This window comes from Mchenga conophoros, linkage group LG7 (genome assembly GCF_057382185.1).
Source record: "Mchenga conophoros isolate Kocher_MC1m ecotype Shallow Benthic linkage group LG7, M_conophoros_male_GT1.1, whole genome shotgun sequence".
NCBI classification, from domain to species: domain Eukaryota; kingdom Metazoa; phylum Chordata; class Actinopteri; order Cichliformes; family Cichlidae; genus Mchenga; species Mchenga conophoros.
Genome location: NC_140532.1, coordinates 17,662,639 through 17,683,600, shown reverse-complemented (window position 1 = coordinate 17,683,600; position 20,962 = coordinate 17,662,639). Strand labels below are relative to the sequence as shown.

At 40.6% G+C, this 20,962-nt stretch overlaps 1 protein-coding gene across 18 annotated transcripts in view; it reads right to left on the bottom strand.

Moving 5' to 3' along the window:
* LOC146569960 (neuronal cell adhesion molecule-like) overlaps nt 1-20,962 on the bottom strand; it is a 78,857-nt gene that overhangs the window by 7,836 nt on the left and 50,059 nt on the right. For 8 of the 18 annotated variants that reach the window (XM_085282668.1, XM_085282671.1, XM_085282667.1 and 5 more), the window contains 24 exons: nt 17,445-17,600; nt 15,950-16,055; nt 15,195-15,388; nt 15,046-15,078; nt 14,711-14,833; nt 14,120-14,290; nt 13,540-13,596; nt 12,405-12,516; nt 12,101-12,285; nt 11,782-11,916; nt 11,360-11,503; nt 11,151-11,262; nt 10,904-11,070; nt 9,464-9,611; nt 9,151-9,275; nt 8,847-8,873; nt 7,957-8,058; nt 7,271-7,468; nt 6,903-6,973; nt 6,446-6,671; nt 6,179-6,294; nt 5,889-6,090; nt 4,726-4,848; nt 4,161-4,337 (listed from right to left, as the gene is read on the bottom strand). In XM_085282668.1, coding sequence (XP_085138794.1) covers nt 4,161-4,337; nt 4,726-4,848; nt 5,889-6,090; nt 6,179-6,294; nt 6,446-6,671; nt 6,903-6,973; nt 7,271-7,468; nt 7,957-8,058; nt 8,847-8,873; nt 9,151-9,275; nt 9,464-9,611; nt 10,904-11,070; nt 11,151-11,262; nt 11,360-11,503; nt 11,782-11,916; nt 12,101-12,285; nt 12,405-12,516; nt 13,540-13,596; nt 14,120-14,290; nt 14,711-14,833; nt 15,046-15,078; nt 15,195-15,388; nt 15,950-16,055; nt 17,445-17,526 — 3,136 coding nt within the window. In that variant the 5' untranslated portion in view covers nt 17,527-17,600. Of the gene's footprint in view, nt 1-32; nt 454-4,160; nt 4,338-4,725; nt 4,849-5,888; nt 6,091-6,178; nt 6,295-6,445; nt 6,672-6,902; nt 6,974-7,270; nt 7,469-7,956; nt 8,059-8,846; nt 8,874-9,150; nt 9,276-9,463; nt 9,612-10,903; nt 11,071-11,150; nt 11,263-11,359; nt 11,504-11,781; nt 11,917-12,100; nt 12,286-12,404; nt 12,517-13,539; nt 13,597-14,119; nt 14,291-14,710; nt 14,834-15,045; nt 15,079-15,194; nt 15,389-15,949; nt 16,056-17,444; nt 17,601-20,962 lie in introns of those variants that run through there. The other 10 variants (XM_085282674.1, XM_085282684.1, XM_085282677.1 and 7 more) reach the window with 8 other exon arrangements.

Genomic DNA, 20,962 nt, shown 5'->3' with positions numbered 1-20,962 from the left:
CACCACAGATGCTAAAGTCATTATACAGAGAACACAAAGTTCATTGGCATGCCATGCGAAGCCCCTGGCATGCAGCAGGAAAGCATCACCAGCGGCCACTGAGGAAGAAGTAAGAAGGGGGTCAAAATCACCAAAGGCACAGCGAAAAAAAAAGAAGAGAAAAAAAAGATGAAGAGCAGCTGAGCACTTTGAAAAGACTCATCTAGTTTTATCACATGGCATTAAAAAAGCACATGTCACAGAGCATCTTTATCTGTGCAGCTTTGAACTTTTCCCTGCTTTGAACTCCTCGGTCAAGCATTCTGGTTGGCCACAGAATTGGACAGAGGCGAAGGGAAACTGCTCAGAGGTGAGGAGCGCATGCTTATGGTGGGTTTTGCAGCTTTAGCTGTATGTGTAAAACAATCATTTGTCTAGAAACACCACATTTCTGTCAACCTGTGATATCAGAGCCTGCAGAGAGAAACAGGACAAAGAGAAACAACCGGACAGGGATCATTATGAGAAGACAACCACCCACATCCCCAAACTGTCTTTTTTTTTAGACATTTATGTGGTTGTGCTGTGTAACTTGAAAGTGTCATTTATATATATATATATAGTGAAAAGGTATTTGCATATTTGTTACACTGAAATGTTTTATGTCAAACAAATTTTAGTATTAGACAAATATAACCTGAGTAAATACAAAATGCAGTTTTAAAATGATTTCATTTATTAAGGGGAAAAAGCTATCAAAACCTAACTTCCCTCAGTGAAAAAGCAATTACCGTTCTCTTGTTAAGTCATGAATGAACTGTGATTAACCACAAAATCAAGCTGAGCCACACCCAGTACTGATTACTGCCAGACCTGTTGAATCAAGAAATCATTTAAATGGAACCTGTGTGACACAGTGAAGTAGGCTTAAAGAACTCAAAAAGCAACACATCATGCCATGATCTAAAGAAACAGCTGTGGAAAACAGTTGTCAAACAAAGTCACTGACATCCATCAGTCTGGTCTGGTAAGGGTTGCAAAGACATTTCTAAGGCTTTGAGAATGAACCACAAATGGAGAGAATCTGGAACACTGGTGAACCTTTCCTGGAGTGCCCGGCCTATCAAAATTACTCCAGTGCATCGATGACTCATCCAGGTAAATGGTAAATGGACTGATCCTTATATAGTGCTTTTCTACTCTCCCGGAGCCCTCAAAGCACTTTATACAGCATGCCACATTCACCTATTCACACAAGCACTTCCTTATATGCTTTTAAGTGCTTACTAACTAACAATCACACTCATTCGTACTCCAATGGATGCATCGGAGAGCAACTTGGGGTCAGTATCTTGCCCAAGGATACTTGGCATGCAGAATGGGAGAGCCAGGGATTGAACCACTAACGTTCCGATCAGTAGATGACCTGCTCTTCCTCCCGAGCTACAGTCACCACAAAAGGTTTGCATCCCATTAAATCTGGTGTAAAACTAACTTTCATAAAAAGAACATCATGGCAACACTCAAACATGGTGATGGCAGTGTGATGGTTTAAGGCTACTTTGCTGCATCAGGACCTGGACGACTTGCCGTAATTGATGGAATCATAAATTCTGCTCTCTACCAGAAAATCCTGAAAGAGGATTTCCAGCCATCAGCTCATGCCCTGAAGCTCAAGCATGCTTGGGTTATGCAGCAGGACAATGATCAGAAACAACCTCTGAATGGCTAAAAAAAACACCTCAACCAAGGTTTTAGAAAGGCCTAGTCAAAGTTCGGAGGCTTTGGCCTGACCTTAAATAGGCTGATCACACTCAAAACCTTCTAGTGTGGATGAATTAAAACAATTCTTCAAGAAGAGTGGGCCAAAACATCCACACAATGTTGTGAAAGACTGTTGTCATTTATCACAAACGCTTGATTGCAGTTTTTGCTGCTAAAGATGGCACAGCCAGTTATCAGGTCTACAGGGAGTGCAGAATTATTAGGCAAATGAGTATTTTGTCCACATCATCCTCTTCATGCATGTTGTCTTACTCCAAGCTGTATAGGCTCGAAAGCCTACTACCAATTAAGCATATTAGGTGATGTGCATCTCTGTAATGAGAAGGGGTGTGGTCTAATGACATCAACACCCTATATCAGGTGTGCATAATTATTAGGCAACGTCCTTTCCTTTGGCAAAATGGGTCAAAAGAAGGACTTGACGGGCTCAGAAAAGTCAAAAATAGTGAGATATCTTGCAGAGGGATGCAGCAGTCACAAAATTGCAAAGCTTCTGAAGCGTGATCATCGAACAATCAAGCGTTTCATTCAAAATAGTCAACAGGGTCGCAAGAAGCGTGTGGAAAAACCAAGGCGCAAAATAACTGCCCATGAACTGAGAAAAGTCAAGCGTGCAGCTGCCAAGATGCCACTTGCCACCAGTTTGGCCATATTTCAGAGCTGCAACATCACTGGAGTGCCCAAAAGCACAAGGTGTGCAATACACTCAGAGACATGGCCAAGGTAAGAAGGGCTGAAAGACGACCACCACTGAACAAGACACACAAACTGAAACGTCAAGACTGGGCCAAGAAATATCTCAAGACTGATTTTTCTAAGGTTTTATGGACTGATGAAATGAGAGTGAGTCTTGATGGGCCAGATGGATGGGCCCGTGGCTGGATTGGTAAAGGGCAGAGAGCTCCAGTCCGACTCAGACGCCAGCAAGGTGGAGGTGGAGTACTGGTTTGGGCTGGTATCATCAAAGATGAGCTTGTGGGGCCTTTTCGGGTTGAGGATGGAGTCAAGCTCAACTCCCAGTCCTACTGCCAGTTCCTGGAAGACACCTTCTTCAAGCAGTGGTACAGGAAGAAGTCTGCATCCTTCAAGAAAAACATGATTTTCATGCAGGACAATGCTCCATCACACACATCCAAGTACTCCACAGCGTGGCTGGCAAGAAAGGGTATAAAAGAAGAAAAACTAATGACATGGCCACCTTGTTCACCTGATCTGAACCCCATTGAGAACCTGTGGTCCATCATCAAATGTGAGATTTACAAGGAGGGAAAACAGTACACCTCTCTGAACAGTGTCTGGGAGGCTGTGGTTGCTGCTGCACGCAATGTTGATGGTGAACAGATCAAAACACTGACAGAATCCATGGATGGCAGGCTTTTGAGTGTCCTTGCAAAGAAAGGTGGCTATATTGGTCGCTGATTTGTTTTTGTTTTGTTTTTGAATGTCAGAAATGTATATTTGTGAATGTGGAGATGTTATATTGGTTTCACTGGTAAAAATAAATAATTGAAATGGGTATATATTTGTTTTTTGTTAAGTTGCCTAATAATTATGCACAGTAATAGTCACCTGCACACACAGATATCCCCCTAAAATAGCTAAAACTAAAAACAAACTAAAAACTACTTCCAAAAACATTCAGCTTTGATATTAATGAGATTTTTGGGTTCATTGAGAACATGGTTGTTGTTCAATAATAAAATTATTCCTCAAAAATACAACTTGCCTAATAATTCTGCACTCCATGTAGGAGGCAATAACTTTTTCACACATGGGTAGATGGGTCTGGATAACAAGAAACAACTTTTTTCTAAATTGTTGTTGTCAGCTGATTTTCTGACAGCTAATCCATAAAGTCTGCAGTAACTGAATGATGAGCAGCTTCAAACTACACAACAGAATTAGAGGAATGTTTGACACCAAACAATTCAAACTGGCAAAGCATACACAGCAAAGCAGTGCAAGCTTCACACAAGCTAAATGTGTTGCACAGTTCTGCTGCAGCACACCAGGACTCAGGTTTGCTTATCCACTTCACCAGAGAGGTCTCTGAGGCTGTGTTTTGGGAGGGGCTTTCCTTAGATCGCCAAAATGATTAGAAATTTTAAAAAGACTAGGGGCAATTTAAGCAAATATTCACCAGACATTTACCGAATTTTCAAAGCAAGATAAACAAACAAATCTGGTAAATAACACGTACTAGAAAATGTTCTGATGGACAATAATACAAACCAAGCACATGCTCTGTAAATTATTTACACGCTTTCATGCTCTTACCTCAACAAATACAGAACAGAACATATATATTAATCTAATATTTATCCACATCTCCAGTGGGAGAAACATGAAATCTAGTTAGTTTTTTTCTCATATTTTTCTTGTATTTGATGACTTACCTTCCTCCCTGATGATGACAGCTTCCTGAGAAATGGCTGCACCTGCTCCAGCGCCTGTTTTCGCATTCAAATAAAACTTGTAGCGTATGCTGTACTTGAGGTTGGGCAAAGTGACAGAGGTCTCATTGGCAGCCAAGGCCAGCTCCTCCACTGGGCCCAGTTCATTGGAGTTATTTACTACAGGGGTGAGGGATGGGCGAGAAGAATAATGGGGTGGGGGTGGAAGTTGGGAAGCAGTGGGGTAAGTTGAATAGAGAGTTGGGTAGGAGGTGTAGATGGAGTGTCAGTGATGAAAAAGGTGGAAATGGAAGTATTTGGGGTGTAGGATTCAGAAATAGAAGGCAGGAATGACCAAAGTTGATTTGTTATTTGTGTTTTTTTTAATTTAGGCAAAAACAAAAATGCTCTTAGGCTACTCTAAGTATTGATTATCATTTCTGTCTTATGATCTCAACAGAATGACAGCACAAGACATGAAAAAGACTGACATACAAATCTACAAACTACATGAAGAAGATGACACTCACTAGGTAAAGATGCAAAAATCTTACGAAAAAAGCCTCACCTGGCTGATATTTGAGGGTATACCCGGTAATGTGCCCATTATGGTCATGAGGAGGACTCCATTCAAGGGTTAGAGAGTCCAGGTTCGAGTTAGTGACTATCAGCGAAGTAGGAGACCCCGGCACTGCAAAAAGACATATATAATGAAACCTTGCACAAGTTAATTAAAGAGCAGCTAAAGATAGGATGTTTTAAATAAATAGCTGAAGAGACGGTGTGTGTGTGTGTGTGTGTGTGTGTGTGTGTGTGTGTGTATGTGTGTGTGTGTGAGAGGCGCGGTTCATTGAGGATTTCTGGGTTTTACTTTATGCAGAATGCCCAGTGTTAATACTCAAAGTCTGCCTCCAGTCATTGTGGCTTGCTTATTTATATTTCATTCTGATATTTGACCTTCAGTGTGCAATAAAGCTTGTGCAGCACTTAAAGCGAAAAATTTCTCTTACTTACAAAAATTGCTTTGTGTCATTACAATTAGACTGGATGTGATTAATAGGCGACTGGGAAATTTAAAGCCTCTAGTGCAAAAAAAACTGAGCAACTGCTTGTATATTCACAGATTAAAATAAACAAAAACCTTTCAAACTCAGACCGAAGAGAATCATTCATAACTGAATAACTTAAATAGCCAGACTTCTGATTGTATGATTTAGAGCAGCGGTCCCCAACCCCCGGGCCTCGGACCGGTACCGGTCCGTGAGTCGTTTGGTACCGGGCCGCGAGAGTTGAGGCTCAGGTGTGAAATGTATAGTTTTCAGGGTTTTTATCGGTCTTTTCACGTGTGTTATGAATAAATTTTCTTTTTTTTGGTACCGGTACTAGTTTTATTTTGTTGTATTTATCCGCGACACCTTAAAGGCCGGTCCATGAAAAATATTGTTGGGCATAAACCGGTCCGTGGCGCAAAAAAGGTTGGGGACCGCTGATTAAGAGCATAGATCAGTTACAGGTGGAAAGTCATCATTTTCTATTTGCTAACCAGTTATGTGACACTGTTTTACATAGGCTGTCATTCAAGTGGAGCTAATTTGCTACCTGTTCCTGTTCCAGTTATGATAATGAAGACTGAAACTATACTCTGGGTCATTTTTAACAAAGTCTACTCTCATATGAAAGAAAAAAAAAAGACACACACAGACACAAAGGGTGTCCCTTCCGATCTCTTACCTCCCTCGGGTGTCTTAAACTGCTGGGTTACACTCCGGGGGCCCTCTCCTTTTCCATTATAGACCCTTACATTGAACAAGTACAGACTGAAGGGGTGGAGGCCAGGCAGCATGCCCTGGGTATGATTCCCACTAAATACAAGAATGTCCTGCTCCATGTGATCAGGATTGTGCTTGTAGTGGTGTTTTCTCCAGTAAGACACCTGAAAGCATGTAGATTTAAATGACGTATATAGTACAACTGGTGGAAATGGTGCACATGTTACATCGTCGGCGGTTCTTATACGGTACCTTATATCCTTTGATATTTCCGCGTATTAAATGAGCGGGCACGGGATCCCAGAACACCTCTACCAGGGTGCTGTTTCGCACCACAGCGTGCACATTTTCTGGAGCTGCTACGGGCACTGTATCGTAGATGGGCAACACAGCATTACAACAGCAAAATACAGAAAAAAGGAACATACTGAGAATATGTTATAGGTTACACACACCAGCTGCATCACCCGCAGGCTCTTGAGCATAATCTTTTTTTTAAAAATAGACAGTCTTACTCACAGTCCTCTCCTGAGTAGCCGTGGGCAATAGCAGGGTCAGGTCCAGCTCCGTGGTCGTTTACAGCCCGAACCTTAATCTCATATGGAACAAACGTGGGCGTTCCAGACACAACAAACTTGGAATTGTTAGACACGGTCACTGTATTCCATTCGCTTTCTACCTTCTTCTGCCTCCACATCACTCTGTAGTGAAGCCCGGGACCATTAGACTGGAGGTTTGTCAGTGGCTGCAGAGGAGAAAGCTGTAATGTAACTTATTCTCCATTGGAAAGCTTCTGTAGACAACATGTAACAGTATAGGAAGCTGAAAATATAGTTTTGCTGAATGACAATAAAGTGAAAAAACCCCATAAAGAAAGCTCATAAGACCACACAATTACAAAGTCAAGCTCTGCAGTATGAGAAGACTTTAATAAATGCGTGAGGATTAAAAGGATCAGCCTTATGCTGCTTATTACCTTCCAGGAGATTACAAGATTGTTATGTTCAGTTCCAAATCCCTGCACACCTGTTGGGTTTTCATCTGGAGCTGAAAAATATATCATTAAGGACACAATTAACACTTATTGGATGGAAAATCTTTCTTAGATAGTACTTATAATCTGGTCTGATTTACTTTTACAGACTTTAGTGTATGTATGCATACTGAATCTTATGGTACTTCATTGTCTTTACTTTGATACACAACAGCTTTGATATGGCATCTGTTAGCCTAATGCATTATTTAATGCATTAGGCTAAGAAATGGATATATGGAGAATTACTTTATACAGGAAACTGCACCAAGAAGAGCAGAAATCACACAGTCAGTCAGCTGATTCTGTACCTGCAGGTTCTGTCTTGTACATCCTGGAGGGGCGGCTGGGATTACTGAAGCCCACCGCGTTGAGAGCCAGAACTCTAAAGGTGTAGTGAACATGGGGCGACAGTTTAAGGTGAGCTGTTGTCTTGGTTCCAGGGACCTCGGTAAGATTATGCCAGTGACCCCGATGGTGCAGTGAGTCTTCGTATTGGATCAGAAATTCTGTATTTAAAAAAAGACATCACACCTTAAATAGTGTCTGACAGTATATTTACATAAATGGAATTAAAGCCCTCAGTTTTTTTTAGGATACTTTAATTCAAAAAGCCTAGCTTAACAAAAAAAATCCACTTTCAGCAGCACTTTGAGGATTCAAGAAAATAGCGGATTTAGCCCGGTTTTTCAAAAAATGATGAGGGTTTTCATCACCCCGAGGAAACTAACTGACAGTAGAGAAGTACATTTTCCAGAAAAGTTTGGAAAAGTCTTTAAGTGCATTTCTTTTCTTTTTCTTTTTTTGCCAAAAGGCAGATTTTAGACTTTGTTATTGGTTACTACTGGGTGTAGCCAATTTTAAAGATTTTGTTTGCACAAAAACATTTAGAGCAATATAGGCCAACAATCTAATAATAAGGTGTACGTTCACATAAAACCCACACAGAGAGCGAGCCAAACAACACACACACACACACACACACACATAAACATACTCTGAACAGGGCTGTTATGTTCATCCCCAGGGGTCCAAGTGAGCTGAACACTCCTCTTTTTCTGGTCTGTCAGTTCCAGGTCTGTCGGGGGGTCGGGTCGCTCTGGGAGAAATACAGCACAAGCAGCAGCATCAACCCGTGTGCTTGGGATTATATTCATAGTGGCTTCATTCTACAGAAGATGAAGGGTTCATGCTATGAACAAGATGGAGCAAAAACAAAAAATGAAGGACGTGTCGGCCATGTTTCTGTGATACTGAAACCATAATAGATGCTAATTTGTTGATTTAACCAAGCACACCTTTGAGTTCCTCCTTTATTTCTGTACATCTTCTACTAGACTGTGTTATCTGGGCTGTGATAAACATGCAGACATTGCATCATGCATATGAAAATCCCACTACATAATCATTCCGCATGAAATCGAGTCTCAGGCTCACACAGAGGTTAAATTGATGCTCATGTTTTGGAATTAGGTGATAAAGTGAAATGCACGCCTTGAATAAATAAGTGATGAGAGCAACGTGTATTTGGAAATATCCCAAGTGGTGCAACCGGGAGATGTCTGCTTTACAAATGATGTTTGCATTCGACTGTGAATAGACATTTTTTTTGGCTTGAGTAAATGTTGCCACCAGTGGTTTAAAGCATTCAAACATTATGCATATTTGGCAAAACATTAAAAAAAAAATATCTAAGCAATTTTATAAAAAATAAACTCTCAGAGGCAATAAGAAATAAATGCTGGAACATCAAAAATGAATTTAAAAAAGCCCACACACATACACAATAATGCTTTGTGATTTTCAGGTCAACGCATGCCGCATTTCACAAACACAAGCGCACATCTGCAGAGCACATCTGGGTGCTCGTGTGTGCTGCAGGTTTACCGTAGACAACAGCTGGTGTTGTGGCCTCTGTCAGGTAGGAGGGCAGGAGTGAAATAGGGAGTTTTAAAGGTCAGTCATTCAGAAGGAAACAAAGAAAATAATCTGGCTTTTTTAGAATGAAGCACACGGATATTTGTGCCACTGAGTAAATCTGCTCTCGGCATTTAACCTTGAAGCGATGAAAGCTAATACGGTGGGTAAGTTATTGGACAGGTTACCTTTTCTAAGAGGAGCTGAGACAGAGAGACGTTATGAGTCTGTTTTATGCCTGAGCAGTTTTGAAACTGTGCACACCATTACATACCCACAACGGTGAGCTTAGCGGTGGCTGAATCGTGGTCCAGAGTGGTGTTCATGATGCAGGTGTACACTCCTGCGTCGTCCTCTGTAACATCAGTGATGGTGAGGCTGTCCGAGTCCACGATCAGTCTGCAAAAACATTCAGCAGGTCACTATGAACTGAATGAATGTGTTTTTTCTTCTTTTACAACATTCAGTACACAAAGGATCCTGCATATATCCATAACAGTACACAAATACCAGACAAAGACCTGATTTTTTGTTTTTAACAGCAGGCTTCAAGAAAGAAGACATCTCCGGATATAAAAAGCTCTGACCTCTCATCGTCAGGCAGCTCTCCGTCATCTTTGAGCCAGGTCATCGTGGGAATGAGCGAAGGGTCGTGTTTTACCGTGCACTCAAACACCACAGATCGGCCCCTCTGGACTTCTTTGTATTCTGGCTGCTTCAGGATTCGGGTTGGCTCTGTTGGGGGAAGAATAAAGTGGTGCAGGAGCTGTGAAACTGCCACGTGTTTGCTCCAAGCTGGGTTCTTATTTAGTAGCTGACAGATTCAAAATGTCAGCTTGTTGAACCTGAAGCTTGCCATGGATTCATTTTGTGCAAGTCACCTCAGTGATTAATTAAGGTGTGCTGACTGGTACATGATGACTGTCCGTGGCTCAAAATAGAACAGATTTACATTAAAGAAACAGAAAAACAGTTAAATATACAAGCAGTTAAAAATAAATAAATAAATAATTTTATACACTTAACCCTTTATTGACCATGAGCCCATCGGCGGGCCCATTTTACAGGTAAATATAAAGGGTTGGTCAATACACTCACTGGCCACTTTTTTAAGTACACCTGTTCGACTGCTTGTTGACGCAAATATCTATTAGCCAATCGCATTACAGCAACGCTTTGCATTTCGACGTGTATGTATGATGAACTGAGCATCAGAATTGGAGAAGAAAGGTGATTAAAGTGACTTTGAACATATGGTTGTTGCTTCTGGATGGGCTACACTGAGTGTTTTAACCTACTGAGACTTTAGCATACAGCCACCTCAGATTCACAGAAATTGGCGCAAAGAAAAAAAAAGAAATAAAAATTCCTTCTTGATAACCACTTGTTACAACCAAGGTATGCAGAGGAGTATTGCTGAATTGACAATCAAACTGTGAAACAGACCAGGAAACTGAGGCTACAAATTGCACAGGTTCTCTAAAATTGGATAATAGACGTTTAAAAAAAAAAGTTGCTAATGCTTTTTATCAGCAATTCAGGCTGTTGGTGGTGAAGTAATGTTGTGGGGGACGTGGAATCCCTTAAAAAGCAGTTAAAAACTTTTCTGTTTCAACAAGCCTTCTGTTGATCGAAACTTTTTAAAAAATATTTAACCCTTTGTATTGTTTATATTGTCTATTTTATTACTTAATTACTTTACTTCTTGGCATACTTCGGGCCCCTTAAGACCAACTGAGTATCATTCAAACTATTTACAGTAACTTGTAAATAGTTACAAGTTAACTATTTAACTATGTTGAATTTATACCAAAAAGAATTAAGGTAATTATAAAGGCAAAAAGAGGGTGTAACCCAGCACTAGAAAGGTGTATAATAAAGTGTAAAGTGTCTAATGTGTCCAGTGAGTACATGCTATACAAATGCATATCAAGAGTTTTATTTAGTATAATTTTTAGGCCTGTTATTAAAAACTTGTTAAATTTATTAGCCAAATGAATGAAAATTTCAGAGAGGAGCACTCTTACCTTTGACCTCCAGGTAGACATGATTCTCATAAATCCCAAGACTGTTTGTAGCAACACATGTGTATTTGCCATTGTGTTGTGCTTGAGCTACGCGAATCTCTAACGTCCCGTTGTCATGAAGAATGTAAGGGTCTTCCTGCAGGATGCTGGACCGACTGTCTTTAAACCTAAAGCACAAAGTCAGTTGTTTTCAGTTAGTAAAAGAAACACGACACAATTTTCCTCTGTTAGATTTTCGTTCACTTACCATGTAATTTTTGGCATAGGCGATCCAAAGGAGGAGCAGTCTAACAAGGCCTGGTGGTTCTTGATGATCTGGTAGACTTTATTGGGTGGTGTTAGCACTCTGGGTGGCTCGGCTGCAATGAAGCATTATTGCCATGTTATTGCCTTCCAGGAATCAATATAAATGGAAATGGCATTCAAATGCAAAGGGATAGAGTGTAGTGAACTCACAGAGGACATTGACAAAGGCGTTGGACAGGACGTAACCGTACTCATTAGAGATGTTACACTGGTACACAGCGCTGGATCCAGGCTGTACATCGGTGAAGATGATGATGTCATCCTCCACCTTTCTGCTCAGATCCTTGGGTGAATCTGTTAATGTACAAAAGGGATTATAAGATACTGTATATATCTGGATAATGGAAAGAGCTTTTTGAAACTCATAATCACCCTTATAATGATGTTTGAAAAAGGTGGTATCATAACTCGGAATTTGTATAATAACTCACGGAAATATGAATCAATACCCACCCGAGGGAAGGCATCTACAATTTCGATTTTAATAATGCCTGCTTCTCATGAAAAAGGAGATCATCTATTATGAAAGCTGAGAGAGTTTGAAAAAAAAAAAAAAAAGAGGCTGCACTTACTCTCTATGGAGATGCCATTCATAGCCCAGGTGATGGTGGGTTTGGGTGTGCCGCTGGCCAAGCAGGACAGCCTGCCGCTCTCCCCTGGAGCTAGGACAAGGTTCCTGGGAGGGACATCGATCCAATATGGAGCAGCTGCAAGCAGCACAGGGTACAGAAACAGGCTGGACAATTAATCACTAAACCCACTGCCCTGTTAGCTTCTGTGAATAAATCAATTATAAGGAAGAGGGAGAAAATAAAGCGGTAGAGAGAAGCAGTGACTGAGTTCCCAAGCAGCTCAGAGTCTGATGGGAGCTGAGCATTTCCTCAAGCACACCTTTGACCATGACGTGGATGGTGTGGTGCACCGAGCCAAACTGGTTCTTCGCTGTGCAGCGGTAATCTCCTTCATCTGATGCTGACACGTCCTCGATGTGAAGGGTCTTGTTGTAGTTCAGGAAGGAGGTGCGTTTGGAAGGCAGATCACCACTTATTTTGGTCCAAGAGATGTGAGGGGTGGGCCTAGATTCATAAAGAGAGAGCGCAGACAGACAAACTGATGATGGCAGGTGGACGCTCGTTAAATACATGACTTATGAATGCACTGAGTTCATGAATTAACAGCAGATTCTTTGTCTTACAATCCTTCAGCAATGCACTCCATCTCCAGTTTATCACCTCTCAACACCATCTTGGAACTGGATGAGCCAGATGGGATGAGGAAGGTTGGTCTTCTGTCATCCACGGGTGCCTCTATATTTACACACACACGCACGCAGAATCATATGAGTGATGAACGCGATTGTAAAGGCAAAGAAATGAGCACCTCGTCTGCAAGATTGAGAGCAAATCAGCTCCTTTAGTATTACTACCCTCCCATCACCACACAAATTGGAAAACTGAAACGTGTAATGGTCTGCTATATACGTACATGACGTCACTTTATCACAGACTAATTCTCATAATTTAGACTTTAACTTCTTTTTAATGCATTGTACTGTGTTTGGTATAAAATAAATGAATAAATTAACTTAATAAGCAGCACACAGAGAACTGCTTTTTGCCATTAATCTGGCAATTTACCTGGTGACAAAGTAATCTCCATAACTAGGAATATGAAATCCAGAGTGAGTGTTTTAATTTGATGAGAATCAAGGTTTTTGCATGTTTCAATTTAGCCAACATGTGTAGCCACTAGACAAGGACAAAAAATGTTAAGGAGAAATGAAATGTGAAAAAAATTATATGTAAGAGAGTAAATTACAAGTTTGGAAATCCTTAGGTATTAAGATTGGAGAAAGAAAAGTAGAATTTTAACATGCATATTTTTACTACATGGAGTTAATTCGTTAACTGACAATCCAGAATAAATTTTATATGTGTTTGAATTAATATGTGATGTTTTTTCCCCAAGTATCCCAAGGAGTCCGTCCAGTTTAGGGAAAAGAGCATGCAGCTCTAATTTTGAAAATTCGTGAGAAGAACTACATGTTAAGAAAGGGAGAGCTAATTGGGTAGATCGAGGAAGAGTTACAGGTTGACAAAGACTTTACTTGGATTTCTAGGTTCGAGGGGTAGAAGTTAGTGGGTAAGACAGAATTCCCAGCTCCATGTTGGGATTAATCACTAGAGGGTGCCAGATCCTACCCCTTAAAAATAATCAGTAACGTTGCAGAAAATCTCAGGGTTGATGGGTTGAAGGGTTAGTGTTAGTGGGTAAGAGCTAGTGTGGAGCTCTAAGTTGGGGGTTAAACACTAGGGGGTGCCATAACTCACCACTAAATAAATCAGTGTCATTGTAAAAAGCTGCCATTGTGTCATTGATTTCATCCACTGCAACACAACAGAAAAAAGACCAAAAAAAGACACACGCCATTTCACAAGTTGAACTCATCAAGGCAAAGAAAAACACAAAAGCTTGGACAACTTAACATGACTGAAGAACAAAAATTCACATGACAGGAAAAAATCTACGATGAAGAATGATCGCCATAAGAATCTACTTTAGTGGAGACAGCCTGCCGTCTTGTAGCTGAGATGAGAGAAGCCTTTGTTGTTGGTGGAGAATGTGTATACAGAACATATTACAGAAGTAATACTGAACGTCTGTTTGGCAGATAACCACGAGAGCTCTGACAATATGCCTTTTCAGTGCGGCAGCGACCGCTGGCGTCTCCAAGGACGGCATCATAGATAGGAAATGCTGTTTTCCTCCTACGCCGTCATGCCTGCACAAACTACCGTAAAATCATCCGCACACACATTACAAACGCTGCCACTTTCTTAAAGGTTATAACAAAGACTTGAGTAGATTTCAGTGCTCGTGTCTCTGCATCGCACGCTGTGTCAGACTTACGGTTAAGGACCCTGACAGTGATGGGCTGTTTCTGCTGGATGGTTTGTGTGTGGGGGAAGCGGGCGTAGCAAATGTAGTCGTTCCGGGTGTCCTCTCGGCGAACATTGGAGAAGTACAGGTCACCGTTCAACGACTGAGACACCCTCTTGCTCTGAGGGAGCTTCTGAAAGTCTGAAATGTACAGCGTCACATTAACATTATACAGGAAAGTGTTTGGGAGAGTACAGGTTATAGATGCAGCTGCATTACGCTTATGGGTCTACATTTCCTATATAATCAGGTATTTATGCATCTAATCACAAATATTCACATTCTGATATGCAGTTCATCAGGCTGAAGATGAGTTTGTTGCCATTCAGTATTTTTCATGTGATAAATTTTAAGGAATGAAAAGAAACCAATAAATGTGACAGCAGAAAAAATATATTACGATTTCCACATTTCCAACAGCCTAGCTTGCAAAATGAAATACAGTATGATTGGTTGTAAGATGGAACAGGAAATTGAAAAAGAAAATCACCATAATTCTTAATCTTATGCAGCAGAAACATCATGTTACCACAAAGAAACATAAGAGATCAAGTTGCTCACTGTTGTCCATCCAGAATATGATGGGAGGGGGTAGGCCAGCAGGGGGGCGACACGGCAACACCAAAGACACGCCCTCCTGCACCACGATTGGCTTGATTTTTTCCTTTGACCACAGGGGGGATCCTATATTGATTGGAGAATAGCACGATCAAATCATAATTTGGCAAAAAATATGGGTCGCTAACAGACTGGAGCTTGCATGACGATGTGGCAAGATGAGGGGAATGATCAAGAATAAAAATATGGAAGTGGGGGGATTACAAAGGTTCAATCACCTATATCTACCGTCGTGTCCAACAAAATAAAACATGCACCTTTCTACAAACAACTTTTACCTTCCAGGAGAGCTCTTAAGATGGAAATTGCAACTTAATCGTTAGAAAAAGAGAAGAAAGGAGGTGATTTTTTTCATAAGATGCACATGAGACAATGAAAGAAGAGAGAGAAGTGATTTTAAAGAAGTGATACAGCAAGCTGCACTCACTGGACTGTCTAACCACTATATTGTGGGAAACAGCGGTTCCGTGTTTGTTTCGTGCTGTGCACTGGTACACCCCCTCATAGTGTTCAACCCTCTCTCTGCTGATATCCACCACCAGAGTCCCAGATTGCGGCTTCATGTCCACGTTGGGATCATTCTCGACGTCAAAGTGGGTCCCATTTCTTGTCCAGGAGAAACTAAGGAAAAGTAAGACCATTATCATAAGAATGCAGGTAATTTTCAAGTGATCAAATCTGGTAATTCATATAAAAAAGAACACATTAATAAAATCTGTTTTACCTATTTGTCTATCTCATTGCACCTGAATTTTTACTGTAAATGTTTCCAATTGTGTTCTTTAAAGAACTTTTTCAAAAGTTTTTCCTATATTTGCCAAGTTTAAATCTACAAAAATATTCTGGATGGTTACACAATAAACTTGCTTTGGGCTGGGGGAAGAATAATCTGGGGTAAAGTAAAGGTTAAGGGCTGAGAGGTGCATTTTATCTATGAGTTCTTGCGAGCATAAAACCACAAATTTATGTGCATGTATGTTATCTTGATGAAAGCTAACTATATGTTAGATTCAAAGCATTCAAAAACAGGTGTCAAGTGTAGGAGTCAAGCAGAACTTTTCTGGCATTGTTTAGAAAACCTGCTGAAAACATTTTAAACATTTGTGACAGGTGGTACCTGAATCCACTCCTGGGGAATTTATATATATTTTTTCCATTTAAAAGAAATTCACTGATTCCTACCTGGGATGCGGTTTTCCCTTCGCCTCACAGTGGATTATAATGTTCTCTCGTGGGTCGACGATGTAATCTTTAGGGGACTGGTAAGTGATGGTTGGCGGCTGCGGCACTAAAGACGACCAGAAAACGGGCGATATTTAATCAGGACCTTTACTGCATAAGTAGGTCTCTTTTTTTTCTTTCCTGCTGCTGCATTGACCACACCAGCAGTGATTACCAATAACATGCAGACTTAGCATGCTGAATAAAACCACACAGCTGTTTGCTGACAAACTGAAAAAAGCTCTCAGAATGTAGAAAGGTAGGCAGAAAGCTCAGGTACATTTCCTTTTATTGCAATGAGCCGATGCCTAATGTATTCCTGTCAGTGCTGCGGAGATAAGTAATGGACTATGACAAAACAAATGATATAAGGACTCATGCTGTTTGCAGTATTGCTTTATGGAAAATACTCTACCATTGCAGAAACACACAGAACAAAAACAGCAAACAAAGAAACACAGAAATCAATGCATGCAACATGCCAAGGCCACTCGAAATCACACTCACTATCCTGTAAAACAAATCCGACTAAATGCAATTCAACAATTCATAACGAGCAGCTAGATAAAATGTAATCTTTAATATCCAAAAACAAGCTGCAAGCAAAAACTCAGATTCTTTGAGACTTACATCCTTCCAGAACTTCAGCAAAGAAGAAAGAAAAAAGAATAGTGACAGTAAAAATAACCAGATATTAGTTATGAAAAATATCCCCCTCAATATCTCTGCCTTGTAACAAGGTTCGCACGTGGCTAGCTCTATATTGAGGAATGGAGGCCTCCAGTAGTCAACCAAAAAAGCAACAGAAGCTTCAGGCTGAAACGTTAAATGTCAGTCCATGTAAGTCACAATTAGTATCTAAAAATTGTTAATATACAAACAACACTACATTTACATGGATAAAATGCAGTCACAGTAACTGGAAAAAACATAAAGTACATTGATGAAACTACACAGATGCATACAAGAAAGGCTAGACTAGGCTAGAGCTAAAATACTTATTTGACTCTCCAAAAAAATTATTTAATAGCCAATTTTCACATGAACAACAAATATTTTCTACTTTCAAATGGATGTGTTTCATATTTTTGTTTGCCATAAAAATTTTAAAGCAGAATTTTTAGATTCAGAAATTAAAAATAGCTTGTTTTCGTACTTTTCTGAAATTTAAGGCAAAATTAATGAATTGTTAACAATATTTATAACACAAAGAAGAAAAAGCTATACAGTGTTATGCAAGGGTAAAACTTTTATCAGCCAAACTGTACTGGACCTGGAAGTCATTATCGGTAAATTTGTCAATCCAAAATCAAAATAAATTCGGCTTTTATGTGCTTGAATATCAAAATGTTTGATCAAGTAATAGGCCGGGTGACTTATCTTGTAACTAAATGCAAAGTAACCCTGACACTGTGCGACGACTTTGTTTACAGCTGTGTGTGATTTGTTGTCTTACGGTCTAGTGGGACCTCCAGCGCAGTGGCAAGGTGCACCAGGAACAGCAGAAGCACTCCTACATCCATCCTCCTCCACTCCATGATCACGTGAGACTCAAAGGTCTGCCCCCAAATTCAGTGACGCACCGCCTCTGAGGACACGTGCACTTTCACAACTGCAGGTGGAGACAAGAGAAGAACAAACGAAGGAAAGAAGCTTTTAGAGACATAAGCAAGGACAGAGAGCGCAGGGCTGAATAGCACATCCAGTTACTGCTGTCATCAGTCATATAATGAGTTTTGTTCTATTAGGTGGTTTTGAGTCAAAGAAAGAGAGAATGAGTGAGAGACACATCATAGCTCTAGCCACAGATTGATGTTAGTTACCATCCACTGCAATTTGCTGGAAGCTATCTTTTTGATCTAGTGCATTCCGATAGGGACCGACGGGGCCCACATGGGTTCATTTTGCAGGGCTAATCACAGGCGCGGCCATGATGCCATTAGGTTTCTCTGCCGTATTGATCACATCAGCTGGCAGATGATATGCCAAGGGACAAGACAAGGGGACACTCACTTTACTTTCCATTTCACTCGGAGCTTTATCAATGTGATTGACTGACCGGCTGAGCCAGCAGCAAAGTGATCTGAAATGAGGTCAGATTTCAGAGAGCGAACCATCATTCTTTCATTAGACTGCTGTAGTGGGAATGTCATACGTGACGAGACAGAAATAAATATGTGTGACATCTCTGTTTGTCGAGGACAGTTGGTTCAACAAGATTTCAGGTTAAGCTGAGGTGACGTATGTTTTCCTTGCTTGGGCAAACTGGGGTACTGATTCATTGTTACGTGGGGATTTTTTTTGTTAAGTAGTTTTATCAAATTGTGTCTCCATCACAACCAATGACTGCAGTCATTGCTCTACAGTCATTGATCACAACACAAGCGTTAAATGAACTGAGTAAAAAGCAAAGCAAAATGTAGTCACGTCACAAAACCACAGAACAAAAATGTTCACTTGTTGCCACACAGCTCGCAGCTACCACATTACACCTTAATCCAGGCAAAAGATCATAGAATATAATATTGAAGTAATAAAAGATCAGAATGTGGCTCAAACTTCAGAGAAATCTAAAAAAGCACAAGGTTAAATTGACTGCTCATTTGAATTCATATTAATCTGCATAATTCAGTGCTGCCGAGTCAAAAGAATGAAGAAAATGAACTTAGGAGGAGTCGTTTTAATAACTGTAGTCTGACCTGTTTTTATCTCGCTTCTTCATCCACTGGCACCATATTAAAAATGTCACAGCTTAATTTAGAGCTCAGGCAGATTCATTTGCTACATTATCGCATAAGCACACTAACAAATTCAGAATGAAAAAAATCACGTGGAGCACTCTAAAGCTGGAGTTACACATGCGTACTGCATGCCTGCTTAGGGCGTGGGGCAGGTCAGGGCTGCAGATGAGGTTGTAAAAGCGATGTCTGGTACCAGAGGCTAGACAGCCATGCGGTAAGACCTGGTCTTCCTAGGGGAACTGAGGTATTTGTTAGTGCTGCCCTAAAGTCATGATTCAGAACCATCCTCAGAGCCGGTGTCTAGTAGCATGGGAAGAGACCAAGGCTAATGTCTACTGCCCCCAGCTTCAACTATACCTCTCCTGGGAAGGCCTGTATTATTCACCCAGGGCAGCCAATCACACTGCTGTGGACACCTCAGGCAGCTCTGGCTTGGGATTTGACATGAAAAGATCCAGAGGGTCATTTCATCAAGATAATTTGCAGGCTGCAGGCATCGGTGCTGAAACTGTACATTTCCTTTCCTTCAGTATATTTTCAGCTTCTGCTGGAAATTTACAATCACATATTGTTTATGCAAAATCCATTCACGATTATGAGTAAGGTGTTGCAGCGCAGTGATTTTCTAGCACCAATTCATTTTGCTTGGTATTAGGCATTAAGGCATTAATGTCACCGTCACTACTTTTGGGGTTTTTTTTCTAAATCATAAATTACAGCCCGAACTGAGAGTGAAAAAAAGGGTGAAGTAAAAATGGCCAGCGTGTGACAGCAACAGAATAAATGTGTTAATTATACATTTTATGGTGAATCCCCAATAAGCTTTGAGATTCTTATCTGGAATGGAGCCAGGGATTCATCCTAGATTCATTTCCCAATTTAATGAGGTGTAGCAGCTCAGCTCCAGCCAGCCAGTGTGTTTCCTTTGTTCACACCGTACACGTGTGGGCCTGTGTTTACTTGTATGTGTGTATGTGTGTACAGTATATGTCTGTTTGCTACAGTCACCCCTGTAAGTTTCAGTTATATGAGGCCAAACCTCATATCCGTCTAACAGTTGAGTGACGGTGGAAACTCAGTCGACTCATGTCGTTCAGTATATTTTGAGCGTAATCCAAGCTGGGCCTGAATCTTGAAAAAAAGAAAAAGAAACTAGAGTTCAAAACCAATTTTTTATTTCAATATACAATTATTCAAGGTGAACCTTAATCGCAAAATATATTTCTCTATTGCCAGACCATCCTATGCATCCTGTGCTGACAGAAGATGGAAGCCCAAAGTCAACATATCTCTCTTGCTGGAGCTCAGATAAAACCCCAGTCCCGTTTGGAGTGCTGTGCCAAAAGCCGTCAGATGGCTGATAATATCGAACAGGAAATTGTCTCTTAGACAAAAACACAACAGATTGGTAAGGGCACTTCCAGAAATGATTTTCACTCTTTTTCATATAGATAAAGCTGAGAAAGAAAACTAAGCTGGTGTCTCACTTTGAAACGTGATAACTGTTCGTGGCACTACCTCGTGATGACATCGTTTTTACAGCCGATACCAATATTTGGTGATTTCAGAACCAAATATATTGGCCAACAAGAAAATATATTTCTGGTGAGTTTTTCAAAGTGGCACTTTGAGTACTACACGGCAAGTGCCAATTTATTCCATTCTATTCAAAAGAAAGCCGACATTTCTACAGCCGATATCTCAAAAATTTGGCAACTTACATGAAAACGATTTCGATTGAAAAATAACACCAAGTTAGATTTGGGAGTGAACCATGTCTTTAAACTTGTAGATTTGACAAGTACAGTGCTTATTCACAACTGCTGCCAGCTGCATCTAAAAAACAAGAGACAAGTGGGAGAGCTCATCCGAGGTCAGTGCCATATTTTCCATTGTTCCCTTGCCTGTGCTTCACCTTATCAATCAAGTTTCACAGAATTCAGAAAGGTCGTTTTTTTGATGCAAACAGGCCTGCAGACAAGCAGGCGGCACTGAAAACATATTTCAGTCTCAGCTCTCTCCTTGCAGACAGAGTCCATCATCTGAACACCGTGACAGCTGCCACAGTAAACCAAAAACAAGGCTGCAGGGTGTAAAACAAAAACACTGAAAGATATGTATCAGTGAGCTAAGAGGACGTGGTAACTCGAATAATAATCCTGCAGACATTTGGTACATTTGTTGCTTGTGGCATCTCAAACTACTTGTGATGAAGTAATATTAATATTTTGAA